The sequence below is a fragment of the Carassius auratus genome, chromosome 26, assembly GCF_003368295.1.
Source record: "Carassius auratus strain Wakin chromosome 26, ASM336829v1, whole genome shotgun sequence".
Taxonomy (NCBI): domain Eukaryota; kingdom Metazoa; phylum Chordata; class Actinopteri; order Cypriniformes; family Cyprinidae; genus Carassius; species Carassius auratus.
In genome coordinates this window covers 8351039-8365866 of record NC_039268.1, presented here as the reverse complement: position 1 = coordinate 8365866, position 14828 = coordinate 8351039, and the positions used below count along the sequence as shown (strand labels likewise).

General features: G+C 41.4%; 1 protein-coding gene across 1 annotated transcript in view; it reads left to right on the top strand.

Moving 5' to 3' along the window:
* glrba (glycine receptor, beta a) overlaps positions 1-14828 on the top strand; it is a 30106-nt gene that overhangs the window by 4117 nt on the left and 11161 nt on the right. The window contains exons 4-7 of the mRNA XM_026204030.1: positions 2385-2452; positions 2675-2901; positions 4749-4831; positions 4982-5122. Coding sequence (XP_026059815.1) covers positions 2385-2452; positions 2675-2901; positions 4749-4831; positions 4982-5122 — 519 coding nt within the window. The remainder of the gene's footprint in view (positions 1-2384; positions 2453-2674; positions 2902-4748; positions 4832-4981; positions 5123-14828) is intronic.

Genomic DNA, 14828 nt, shown 5'->3' with positions numbered 1-14828 from the left:
TGGCAACAGTTCAAAGAGGGAGTGTGCTGGATGTGAGGGACCCAGAGTGATTTTGCCAGCCCTTTTGCTCACTCTGGTTTAGTACAGTTCTTGTAGAGTGGGGTGGTCATACAAGTGATTCGCTCAGCAGTCCAGACTATCCTACGTAGTCTTCTGAGATCAGATCTGGAAGCTGAGCTGAACCAGACAGTTATTGAAGTGCAGAGGATTGATTCAATGATAGCGGAGTAGAACTGTTCAGCAGCTCCTGTGGCAACTTGTTTAGTCGCCAGTTGTTGATTCTCAACAGTGCTTGGGGATGGTGTCTTGTAAATGGGGATGTCTTTCAGAACTTTCCACACTGATGTTGAGAAACTGGAGGAGAATTGGTTCCTTAGCTTTTCAGAATAATTCCTCTTTGCCACTCTGATCTCCTTTTCCAGTGTGTATTTGGCCTGTTTATACAAGACTTTCACCCCATTACTGTAAGCATCTTCTTTGGCCGTTTGGAATTTTGCAGTGAACCATGGTTTGTCATTGTTTAATGTTAAATAAGTCCTAGCAGGAATGCACGTCTTCACAAAAACTGATATAGGATGTTACAGTCTCTGTGAGCCTAGTCCCACGGAGCCTGACCTTCAGACTGACGCAAATATAATTTGCCATAATAACAGACTGATGTGTAAAACTATCAGACGTAGGCCCTATGTTAAAGATTCTATGTCCCGATCTTTAAATATTTCACATAACTTTTAAAACTGTTTAGTTGATCCACTGTTTAATTGATCCTGATAAGCGCTCATCATCATAGTTGTAATCATGACGGCTTTCTTCTTTCATGAGGAGGTTTTGTGCCACTGCATCTTTGTTTCCAGGAGGAAGGTTAAAGAATGTGACACACACATCTCTCGGAAATCCTTTAGAATTCATCCAATCCAATGACGACTTCGACACTCCTGAAATGTTTAAACTTTTGTGTCCCATATGCATCATACCATGGGCGTGACGTCTGAGGCTTGGACTACTGTGAGCCCATCCAGATTGTTGGTAGCAGCTTCAAAAACACTTCAATCAGTGAAGTCGATACAGGCTTGTAAATCCCACTTTAGTCCATCTCTTTACAGTACTTAATACAGGTTTAGCTGATTTTAGTTTTTGCCTGTAGATCAGTAAAATATGAACCAAACAGTAATCAGAGAGCCCCAAAGCTGCCCATTGGACAGAGTGATATGCATCCTTTATTTTGGTATAACAGTGATATAATATGTTGCTGACATGTAATGTGCTCTGTTTATTTTGGTAGTTCACGGGAGAGATTTGCTTTAAGTCCCCAAGATTTATTATAACAGAGTCTGGGTGTTGTTGTTCTGTGTCAGTGATTTGATAAGTGAGTTTCTGTAAAGCCAGGCTTACGTGTGCTTGCGGAGGAATGTAAACACCCACTAGAATGAACAATGAAAACTCCATAGGGGCTGTGGCGAATAGAAAGGATTACAGTAAATGAAAAGCACTTCTAGATTGGGACAGCATATATTCTTTAATGCTGTTATGTCTGTACACCCCCTTTCACTGATATAAATGCATGTCCCACCGCCATGCGATTTTCCCACTGATTCTGCATCGTGATCTGTCTGAACAGCTGGAAGCCCGGCAAATATAGCGCACTGTCTGGAATGGCGTCATTTTCCGTGAAAGCTAGGTTTCCGTGAAACACAGAGCTGCAGAGTTTGAAAAATTATTTTTGGGTAGAGAGCAGAGGTTTGCCAGTGTCATAGGCAGTGTCATTTAAAATCCATGCTGTCTCAGCTTAACAAACGTTCTTCTTCTCCTTAGCCCAGGTAAGTTGCCTCTGACGTTGTCTGGATCAGCAAATTCCTCGAAACGTCTATGTGTGGTGGCTCTTGATGCCTTTACCCCAGCCTCAGTCCATATATATAAAAGCTTTTTAGTTTTCGTGCCATACATTGATTATGAAATCTCTCAGACCTATGGCAAGTTCATAAAACAGCTATAAAATTCAATGCTCGCTCTTTTTCAAAAAAAAATAATGGATGAGATTAGAAAGAATTTAATCACAGTGTCGGAAAATGGCATAGTGTGTATTGTACAAAATAATTGGAAACTCTTCCGTGGTGCTGCTGAGGATCACAAGACCCTGTGGAAGTAGAATGTGTCATTCTGAACCCAGTGGAATAAGAATATGTAAGAACAAAACTCCATTAGATAAATGGGCATCTGCTACAGCCCTGAGTTCTCACATCCAACAGAGCCTAAAATATGCTCACGTTTTAGAGTATTTATTTCACACTTTGTTAAATCTGAGAATAGCACATATCTTTTATCCTACACACATGGCTGATCCATGATTATATTCCCTTGAAAGTTATGCTATCATGTGTTTGCAGGTATCCCAGTGGAGGATAAGGTGAACATCTTCATCAACAGCTTTGGGTCAATCCAGGAGACCACAATGGTTTGTAAAAAAAAACATTAATATTTGTCTGTAATTTACTACCCATTTATTCTACCCACCTAACAGTTTTTACAGATCTTTTCTTTGCATATTTTTTTTTGTTTCGTATTAGTCATTTATGCACACTTCTTGTTAAATGTTGTATGTCTGGTTGAATTGAAAATATATTTGTCTACTTTTATACAATGTTGTACCAAAACAAGTTGTATGTTTAATTTCCAGGATTACCGTGTTAATATATTCCTGCGACAGCGCTGGAATGATCCACGGCTACGATTGCCAACTGATTTTAAGTCGGATGCACTGACCGTTGATCCAAAAATGTTCCAGTGCCTGTGGAAACCAGATCTGTTTTTTGCCAATGAAAAAAATGCTAATTTTCACGACGTTACACAGGAAAACATACTGCTGTTCATTTTTCGCAATGGAGATGTCCTCATCAGCATGAGGTAATCCATGGTCAAACAAACAAACAAACAAAAAAACTTTTCACATGGTAATAAACTGTACTGCTTTGCTCTGTACTACAAATATGCAAATATACTAAAATATGGATAACACTTTAGAATAAGGTCTCATTAGTGAATGTTAGTTAATGTATTAATTAACATGAACAAACAATGAACAATACATTTATTACTGTATTTATTCATCTTTGTTAATGTTAGTTAACGAAAATGCAGTCATTAATTGTTAGTTCATGCTAATTCACAGAGCTTTAACTAATGTTAACAAGCACAACTTTTGATTTGAATAATGCATTAGTAAATGTTGAAATTAACATTAACTAAGATTAATAAATGCTGTAGAAGGATTGTTCTTGCTTAACTGAAGTAGTTAACTAACATTAACTAATGGAACCTCATTCTAAAGTGTTACCAAAATATGCATGCATATGGAAATAAAATTATTTTGCTGTTTTGGTTAATAAGCCACAAGAGATCTACATTATTACATATATGGGTTGTTCTTATTCTGGATGTTCTAGATAAAAAAAGAAGATAAAAATGCAGAATGTAGTTATGTTAATGTAATTGTTTCTAGCAATATGACAATAATAACACCTATCTTCAGTGTATAGGTTTCCCTAAATTATTTGCTACTAATAATACTAATCTGAATAATCAGTTTATCCACCATGTAATATAGTTAATGTGGCTATTTACAGTAGCCAAACAAATAGTAGTTCATTCGCATCAAATCATCATATTATAATGATTTCTGAAGAATTCCATGAAACTGAAGACTGGAGTAATGGCTGCTAAATAGTTCAGATTTGCTATCACCGGAATTAATTAAATTTTAAATATATTAAAATATAAAACATTTATATTAAATTAGAGTTCACTATGAGAGACTTGAACATCAAAAAGACCCTACACTTTTGAATGATATGTAGATGAATGGCATTGCTGCATTTTGTGATTAAATTTTAAAGTAAGCCAGGCTTCCCAGCAGTCTTAAAATAGTCACCATCCTTAGAAATTTCGATCATATAGGTTCGCTTTTGAATCTTATAATCTAGTCTCTTTATGAGGTTTCAGAGAATATCAGTGCTTGATGCATTATTCCAACACCATGTTACCAGATAAAACCAGATGGTTTGCTGTAGAATAAAATTAGCCCTAAACAATATTTATTTTTTTACTATATAAATAGATTAATATGCAGAAAACTATTCATACTGCTTTTGTAATAAAAGCATAAAAGGCTGATACATTACAATTTAAAGTTTTTAAAGTGCTATTTCCCTCCTTTTCAAATCTGGCCCTGGAGTTTATTTATTTCACAGAAATGAAATGCTTATTGCACCTCTGGTAAAGTGTCATTGTTACATTTGCTTCACTGAGAGAGCTATTGAAATGATTCTTCTCATATACACATTTATCATTTGAAAGTTTTATCATTTATATATTTATCTTGCTATTTATTCTGTTTTGATTCTTAACTGCAGCATATTTACAGATAGCAGGATGTTTGAAGCTATGGCTATTTGCTGAAGCTGAAAGGGTCTTTGTGGCATCTTTGCTTTTCCGTGTGTGTGAATGTGTGAGAGAGTCTTGGAGTGAGAATCTCATCCCACAGCCTTTTTTACTCTCTCTCTCTCTCTCACTCTCTCTCTCTCTCTCTCTCTCTCTTTGCTTCTGCTACTGCTGCTCCACATGCACCCAAGACTAATGAACCTTGCAGTGTGTGTGTGTCTATCCTCTCTTCACATTCTCTCTCGCACACATACCTTCTGTTATAAATTCTAAAAAAACTATTCAAATAAATTCTATTTTTTTGTTGTTGTTAGGTTGTCTGTGACTCTTTCTTGTCCTCTGGACCTACAACTGTTTCCTATGGACACCCAGCTCTGCAAGATGCAGTTAGAGAGCTGTAAGTAAAATAAACACAGACCCACACAAGCTGGTACTCCTGCAATAGGACAAAACTACTAATTTTATTTTTAGAGGTATAAAAAAAATAAACTTAAGGTTGAGGTGAAATGTTCATGTAATGTTGTGTGTTTTTTGTGTGTTTATGTAGATGGCTATACCACAAAGGATCTTGTTTTTATGTGGCAGTCTGGAGACCCTGTTCAGATGGATGAGATTGCTTTACCACAGTTTGATGTAAAGCAAGAGGACATTAAGTATAGAAACTGCACAAAATTCTACCAGGGAACAGGTATGGATTGACATATAAATATACACTTAAATTTACATACATATTAAAGGAGGGCAACACAAAAAGAGGACATAGTGTTCAGTACTGCAACAGCTCAAGAATAGCACACACACACATGCAAGTGAAAAAAAGCTGACCTCATACCTTTTTTACACTCCCTATTCAAACTCAAATGAATCAATACCTCTGAGATGGGTAGCTTGGCAAAACCACCTCAGTATTAGATCCAGAGTCTTACTGTAGCATTAAACACTTGGAATGATCACACATTTCTTTTTTAATGAATGTCGTGGTTATGCAGTATCTTGTTAAATGGTAAATGTTCATGCCTGAGCACATTCTGTTCTCCCATCAAGCTCTAAATACCTGATCATTTCTTTGTGTGTGGGAACTGTATGTTCCCATCCATTACCCCTTTTTGTTCCCACACCCTAGCTATTGGAAAAGCATACTACCGTTCCACCCATGCTATTTCTGCAGTAACTAATTACATTAGTTAACATGAATTAACAATAAAAAATACTTCTAAAACATTTATTAGCCTAAGTTCAAGTTGATTTCAACATTTAGTAATATATTATTAAATCAAAATGGACCTCAGCTAACATGAACTAAAAATGAACAGTTGTATTTTTTAACTAACATAAACAAAAGTAATTAACTGTAACACATTTGTTGATCATTGTTAATTAATGTTAGTTAATACATTAACTTGAACTTACGAAACCTTGTAAAGTTACCTTAACATTTGTTTTTTTACAAACTATTTCTAGTGTACATATCTAACAGTATGCAAGTATTTAATTCTAAACATAGCTGGTCTCATGCTTTATTGACAGATCTTATCTATAGCTTCAGTATCTATTATGCTGCTGCATTCTGAGCCTGAGGCAAGCTGGCAGAGATGTTATTGAAAATGATACTGTTGATATTGCTATATATGCGATCTGTGTATTTATATTTGTGTTTCATTTAGAGTGTCTTACCTTGGCTGAGAGAGCTCAACACACTGCACTTAAAAAAACGCATGCAAATAGAAAAAGCACCAGCTAATTAAGAAAACTACTTTATCAGTTTGACAACACATGCAAAAACTCACAATACAGACATGCACTGAAAATATTGCAACACAACCAAATACAGAAAGGCGCTACGTACAATGTGACCATATACAGAAAAGTATTGCAAGTAGCACAGACCACAATGGAATGTTTCAAGGGGGACCCCCAACAACCCTTTCAAAACTTTACCATGGTTTTATAGTAATAACCATGTTTTTGGCATATCGATTACTATTTGTGTAACCGCAGTTGTACAAATACTATGGGCCCTATTTTAATGATCTAAGCACAAAGTGTAATGCGCACAGCGCAGGTGTACTCAGGGTGTGTCCCAAACCACTTTCGCTATTTTAACGACGGAAAAATGGTTGGCACACCCGGGCGCATGGTCTTAACGGGTTGTCTCTATTCTCTTAATGAGTTATGTGAATTATATCTCTTGTATATATGTAATTAGCCTACAAAAAATTGTATGCATTGCAATCCTTAAATTTTTCATATTTGGCATGTTTGTGTGCTGCTGGGCATCCCTGTGTTTAATAAGCAGCGTGTACGCGCATTGCGGACCCGCCTATACAAACACGCTCTTTAAATAATAAAGAAAAACATTGTGCCCTACTGTTTTCTTCCTCCCAGGGACATGTGAATAAAAAACAGCGGGGCAGAGGACTCGAGCAACCAGCTGCGAGCGAGCTTACATTGTCCCAGATCTCACGTGCCTAGCCCTCACCAAAGAGGGACTGTTCTCATGTTCCTTTCTTCCAGACTGATCAGTGTCCATCTGCTGGTGCGAGTGACCTGATCTAATTTGGGGGAAGTGAGGATGAGCTGCCTGATGACAGCATGTCATTAACAGCATTGGATGCAGAGAAGCTGTTGGGCTAAATGAATGACACCACCCCCTTGATATCGTCTGTGAGCAGCGTCGCCAAAGATGGGATGGGTGATGTGCATCTCTGTATCATCTCAAAAGCGGTCAAAGAGCTGAGTTTAGCGTGGCCCTCCCACAGCCATTTGGATGAGTGGTTCCTGCGGAGACACTGCCAAGCCCCTCATCAGCGTTCCTCTCCATTCTTCCTGGAGGTACATGATGAGCTCACCAGATCGTGGTGCGCTCCCTACTCTGTATGCCTTCGTGCTTCTACTTCATCCACCCTCACTTCCATCCATGGCACTGAAGAGAAACGATATAAGTGGATGGGCAGCTTCGGAACTTAATTCGATGGCAGTCTTAACATATTAATTCGATGGCCAGAGTCTGGCCTGGACATTGCAACCCTCAGGGAGCTGAGAAGTGCAACTGACATTGCTCTGCCCACCACCAAAACCACCGATCAGGCAATCAGGAAATCAATGGCCAGCTTTGTGGTGCTCAAGCACCATTTTTGGCTGACAATAACAGAGATCAAGGATGCAGATAAAGTCCTCTTCCTCGATGCTCCAGTCTCTCCCAAAGGTCTCTTTGGACCGGCGGGAATTCCCAAACTATGCAACATTTCCTTCCTAAGCACTCCAGCTCCACTGCTGCCTCTGCTTGCCCTGTCTTCACTGATTCAGCAGCCCATGAAGCCAGCACCTGCCGCCCCTGATCTTTCACCCCTTTGAGGTGCAGCAGACATGGGTACGCACTCGCTGTGCCAAACATTACCCTCTTCCTAAACACCAGGGACCCTGACTCAAGATTTCATTGGACCCGGCGCCTCAGGCATCATCCTGAACTGCAAGACAGGAAGAGGACGGGGCCAGATCTCAATACGGCAGGACAGCCCCTCAAGCAACCTCTCTTAGACCTCTTGACACCCTGTTCAACTCTGGGTACAGAGGGAAATGTGTTTTGTGCAAACAACGGTTCAGTTTATGCACCCAAGCTTTCAGCAGCTGTTATAGCGGGAAAAATAAAACACAAACATTTTCAAAAGGAGAGCAAACTTCCTCTTCCATTACTTATAAGTGTTCTGTACCCGTGCGGCCAGTCACTTGAGTTAATTCAACCAATCACCCCCTGGGCCGAGCCCTGGCAGGCCATCCCCGGAGTGTCAAGATGGGTTATAAGTATAATAAAATTAGGATGTTCACTCCAATTTGCTCTAAGACCCCACACGCTTCAGTGGCGTGGTCTCCACCTTTGTGCAAAGCAAGGACGTTCAAGTCCTGCACTCAGAGGTGATGAATCTGCTGCCAAAAGGAGCTGTGGAAAAAGTTCCTCCAGCCAAGAGAGTTACTTCCTCATCCCCAAAAAAGATGGTGGCATCCGGCCCATCCTCGATCTCAGACACCTGAATCATGCCGTCATGAAAAGGCCATTCAAGATGATTACACTGAAACAGATTCTTTGCTCAAATTCACTCAGGAGACTGGTTCTTTTCTCTGGTCCTGAAGGATGCATACTTTCACATCTGGTTAGCCCCCCGTCACAGATGATTCTTAAGATTCACATTCGAGGGAGTGTCTTATCAATGCATGGTCCTTCCCTTCTGGCTGTTCCTGGCACCCCGCACTTTTACAAAGTGCATGGACACAGCTCTCTCCCCTCTGAGATAGATGAGAATCTGCATTCTCAACTACCTTGTCGACAGAACAAGCCAGAATTAATGTCATACAGGACCCTCCTTCTCAGCCACCTGGAGTGCCTGGGACTCAGGGTCAATTTTGCCAAGACCACATTGTTCCCTAGCCAGTGAATATTGTTCCTGGGAACAGTTTTCAACTCAGCCCAAATAAAAGCTGTAATTGCACCGGAACGGCTCTGGTCATACTGGTCACCTGGTGACCTCCTTCAAGATTGGTACCACTCGCCCTCTCAAAGCATTTCAGAGGATGCTGGACCTCATGATGGTGGCATCGCCAGTGCTACTGTTGGGTCTGCTTTGTATGCGCCCCCTTCAGTTCTGGTTGAAACCACGGGTTCCATCCCAATGCATGACCTCATGGATGTGTAACAGCCCTGCCCCCCTGGAAGAACTACCGTTGGATGGAACAGGGCATGTCCATGATTTGCAGAAGGACAGTTGTCTCGACAGATGTCCCAACCCAGGTTGGGGGATGCTGTGCAAGGGCATAATGACTTTCGGCCACTGGAAATGCTAGCAGTATGTCATGCCTATCAGTCCTTCCTGCCAGTCCTAAAAGGACACCATGTGCTAATCTGATCGGACAACATATCTGTGGTGCTCTACATAAATCGCCAGAGAGGCCTCTCCTCAAAGCATCTCTTCACTCTGGTAGAACGTGTCCTGGAATGGGCTCAACTCAACCTGCGCATGTTGAGAGCAATATACATACAGCGCAAATTGAACCAGCCGCCTTCTTTATGCTTTTCCCCGATTGCCCTGATCCCACAAGTAATCAGGCGAGTAAGGGAACAGGTTCTCCTGATGGCCCCCCTTTGGATGAACCAGCTGTGGATATCAGAGCTAACCTAGCTGTTGATAGCGGCCCGTTCCACTGAGACTGGATCTCCTCTCTCAAGCGAATGGGACAATATGGCATCCTCGGCCTGACCTATGGGCTCTGCACCTCTGGCCCCCTGGAGCCTTCGAGCCTCCCAGAGTGAGCCTTAAACACAATAACAGAGGCTACAGCCCCATCTACGAAACACCTCTATGCCTTGAAGTGGTCTTTTTTCTCTCTGTTTGGTGTCTAAACCATGGCAAAGACCCTCATACTACCCGCTACTTAAGGGGTGCCAGTAGGCTGAATCCACCTCGTCCCCCACCGTCCCTTCATGGGATCTGCATACTGTGCTGAGGGCCCTGAAGTGCCCTGCTTTTGAGCCACTACAGTCTGCCAACATTCGGTCGCTATCGCTGAAGACTGGTATTAGCACTGCCAACAGTAAAGTGAATAGGGGACCTGCAGGCACCCTCCATTAGCACTGCCTGTCTGGAATTCGGGCCAAACGACACAAAGGTCATCCTGAAACCAAGGTATGTCTACGTACCTAAGGTGCTATTCACTCCGATCAGTGCACAGGTCAACTCTCCGTGCTTCCTCCCTCTGAAGAGGACAGAGAGCTATCTCTCCTCCGATCTCACCATCAGAGCTCTGAGAATCTATATTGAGCATTCCGTCCCTTCAGCCCGTCTTAGCCTTGGGTTGTTGTTAACTTCTTTATAGGCGTTGGATGCTTATGGAAGTTTAATACTTTTAGTCTTTCTACTACATTAGCACGGCATAATTTTGCTGTTCCCATATGCATCTAGCAAGATGCAGTACGAGTGAAGTATCAAAGGAGAATGTACTTGGTTACTAAACATAAGCTTGGTTCCCTGAGATATGTGAACAAGCACTGCGTTGCTAGCCATGCTATGTAGCTGCACAACTCTGTTGTCACTTCAGCTGAAGTAACCTGAGAATCCTGTGGGGAATGCCCGCTTACATAGCCAGATGCCCCACCCATTCAGGTGGGCTTTGGTGGATTTTGTCGCCATAGACTCATGCAGCTCCGCTGCCTAGCCATTGGTTCGTTTTTAATACACTACACCAACCAATGGCCGTGCAGTTTCACTACATTAATAAAAAAAGGCTTTTTCCCATATGTGTCTAGCAAGATGCAGCACTCGTTCCTGTATCTCAGGGGACCAAGGATATGTTTAGTAACAGAGTACGTTACAATAGTTTAACTATAGTAAACTTTTTTTAATAGTAAAACCATGGTTACATTTCTTGAAGGAATTTGTAAAAGAGATAACATAATGTTTCACAGTTACAGTTAATGTGTATTTTGTCAGCTTATTTAGGCTAATAATATCGAAAAAAAAATACCAGGTTTGTCACTTGTTGCAGTTCCCTCAAACAATTCCGATGGTCTGTGGGTATTTGCAGCACGTTTCTGTATTTGGTTGTGTTGTGAGTATTTAAAATGAATTTCTATAGTAGGTCATGTAGTATTTACAGCTCTAGCTGTTGATAGCGGCCCGTTCCACTGAGACTGGATCTCCTCTCTCAAGCGAATGGGACAATATGGCATCCTCGGCCTGACCTATGGGCTCTGCACCTCTGGCCCCCTGGAGCCTTCGAGCCTCCCAGAGTGAGCCTTAAACACAATAACAGAGGCTACAGCCCCATCTACGAAACACCTCTATGCCTTGAAGTGGTCTTTTTTCTCTCTGTTTGGTGTCTAAACCATGGCAAAGACCCTCATACTACCCGCTACTTAAGGGGTGCCAGTAGGCTGAATCCACCTCGTCCCCCACCTCGTATGCGCCCCCTTCAGTTCTGGTTGAAACCACGGGTTCCATCCCAATGCATGACCTCATGGATGTGTAACAGCCCTGCCCCCCTGGAAGAACTACCGTTGGATGGAACAGGGCATGTCCATGATTTGCAGAAGGACAGTTGTCTCGACAGATGTCCCAACCCAGGTTGGGGGATGCTGTGCAAGGGCATAATGACTTTCGGCCACTGGAAATGCTAGCAGTATGTCATGCCTATCAGTCCTTCCTGCCAGTCCTAAAAGGACACCATGTGCTAATCTGATCGGACAACATATCTGTGGTGCTCTACATAAATCGCCAGAGAGGCCTCTCCTCAAAGCATCTCTTCACTCTGGTAGAACGTGTCCTGGAATGGGCTCAACTCAACCTGCGCATGTTGAGAGCAATATACATACAGCGCAAATTGAACCAGCCGCCTTCTTTATGCTTTTCCCCGATTGCCCTGATCCCACAAGTAATCAGGCGAGTAAGGGAACAGGTTCTCCTGATGGCCCCCCTTTGGATGAACCAGCTGTGGATATCAGAGCTAACCTAGCTGTTGATAGCGGCCCGTTCCACTGAGACTGGATCTCCTCTCTCAAGCGAATGGGACAATATGGCATCCTCGGCCTGACCTATGGGCTCTGCACCTCTGGCCCCCTGGAGCCTTCGAGCCTCCCAGAGTGAGCCTTAAACACAATAACAGAGGCTACAGCCCCATCTACGAAACACCTCTATGCCTTGAAGTGGTCTTTTTTCTCTCTGTTTGGTGTCTAAACCATGGCAAAGACCCTCATACTACCCGCTACTTAAGGGGTGCCAGTAGGCTGAATCCACCTCGTCCCCCACCGTCCCTTCATGGGATCTGCATACTGTGCTGAGGGCCCTGAAGTGCCCTGCTTTTGAGCCACTACAGTCTGCCAACATTCGGTCGCTATCGCTGAAGACTGGTATTAGCACTGCCAACAGTAAAGTGAATAGGGGACCTGCAGGCACCCTCCATTAGCACTGCCTGTCTGGAATTCGGGCCAAACGACACAAAGGTCATCCTGAAACCAAGGTATGTCTACGTACCTAAGGTGCTATTCACTCCGTTCAGTGCACAGGTCAACTCTCCGTGCTTCCTCCCTCTGAAGAGGACAGAGAGCTATCTCTCCTCCGATCTCACCATCAGAGCTCTGAGAATCTATATTGAGCATTCCGTCCCTTCAGCCCGTCTTAGCCTTGGGTTGTTGTTAACTTCTTTATAGGCGTTGGATGCTTATGGAAGTTTAATACTTTTAGTCTTTCTACTACATTAGCACGGCATAATTTTGCTGTTCCCATATGCATCTAGCAAGATGCAGTACGAGTGAAGTATCAAAGGAGAATGTACTTGGTTACTAAACATAAGCTTGGTTCCCTGAGATATGTGAACAAGCACTGCGTTGCTAGCCATGCTATGTAGCTGCACAACTCTGTTGTCACTTCAGCTGAAGTAACCTGAGAATCCTGTGGGGAATGCCCGCTTACATAGCCAGATGCCCCACCCATTCAGGTGGGCTTTGGTGGATTTTGTCGCCATAGACTCATGCAGCTCCGCTGCCTAGCCATTGGTTCGTTTTTAATACACTACACCAACCAATGGCCGTGCAGTTTCACTACATTAATAAAAAAAGGCTTTTTCCCATATGTGTCTAGCAAGATGCAGCACTCGTTCCTGTATCTCAGGGGACCAAGGATATGTTTAGTAACAGAGTACGTTACAATAGTTTAACTATAGTAAACTTTTTTTAATAGTAAAACCATGGTTACATTTCTTGAAGGAATTTGTAAAAGAGATAACATAATGTTTCACAGTTACAGTTAATGTGTATTTTGTCAGCTTATTTAGGCTAATAATATCGAAAAAAAAATACCAGGTTTGTCACTTGTTGCAGTTCCCTCAAACAATTCCGATGGTCTGTGGGTATTTGCAGCACGTTTCTGTATTTGGTTGTGTTGTGAGTATTTAAAATGAATTTCTATAGTAGGTCATGTAGTATTTACAGCTCATGTGTTGTTAAACTGATGAAGTTGATTTCTTAATTTGCTGGGGGGGGGGGGGTTCTATTTGCATGTCTTTTTTTGTTGTTGTCTTTTTTGCAGCACTTTGAGCTCTCTCTGCCAGTATGGTGTGAACACCTGGCTTTAGCACTACAGTGTATGCAACTTAACCACCTTTTCAGTAAGGTATCAGGACCAAACCTGAAATGTTAGTGGATTCTCTGTAGTGAATGAGTGCTGTCAGATGAGAGTTCAAACAGTTGATAAAAACATCACAGTAATCCACAAGTAATCTAAACAACTCCGGTCAATCAGTTAACCTCTTGTGAGGTAAAAAGCAGCAAACCATAGCTTCCGGCTAAAAAGTAATCTATCCATAAAAGTAAAAAAATACACACAGAGCAAGCTAATTTTACAAGTGAAAACAGTCCATGGATAATGGACTTGTATTTTGGCCAGAATTGGAAAAAGTGCCTTTATGTATGGATTTGTTTCTTATAAACTTTCAGCTTTTCACTTCACAAGTCAATAACTGATGGACTGGTATATTGTTGGTTACTTGTGTATTATTGTGATGTTTTTATCAGCTGTTTGAAGTCTTGTTCTGACGACACCCATTCACTGCAGAGTATTCATCATCTCTTTGTTCTCACTTCATCATTTCAAATGAAAATTTCATATACATTTAACTAAATGTAGGGGGATAGTGTAAAGTCAGCGGGTCTTTGCAAAATACTATATCCCTTCAGGGTGATTAAAAAAAACAACTAATTTTTGAACCTGCTGACTATACATAATCCCTCATTTTGCCACCCTCATAAACATACATACTCACATTTGTACCTTTAACATAAAATATAGCTTTAAAATTATTGGAGTGCATTTCTCCTGTGGGAATCTATTACATAATGCTGCATTGACTTCTTATATAAGATAACAGAACAGCATGAGCATAACTTGCTAACAATACAGACACAGACAACAGTACGTTCACACACTTTCATATAAATGATCAAACACAGTTTCACCATAGACAAGACAATAAAAAGAACATCTGTAATCTGTAGCCTGCTCTTTATGACCTCTTTAACTATTTTATTGTAAAATGGACACACTGAGTTCATAGCTTCTTGTGTTTTTTAATTTATTTTATTTATTTTGTACACTGACAATGGTATCAGCACATGATTTACAATTCAGAGATTCAGCCCTTGTTTCTAAATGCACTGTTCTGTTCTTCATTTCTGAGAGTGATGATACTGCTTTAAAATGAACACTATAGATTTCCGTTGTGTGTTTCTAAGAGTAATCATGAGTGTCTGTGTTACCTGTTCCGCATGATTAATAAATGTTTTACTGAACTATCATTAATTGTCCCACAACTTTGCTTATCTGCATCCTGGCCCTTTAGGCATTATTAATTTA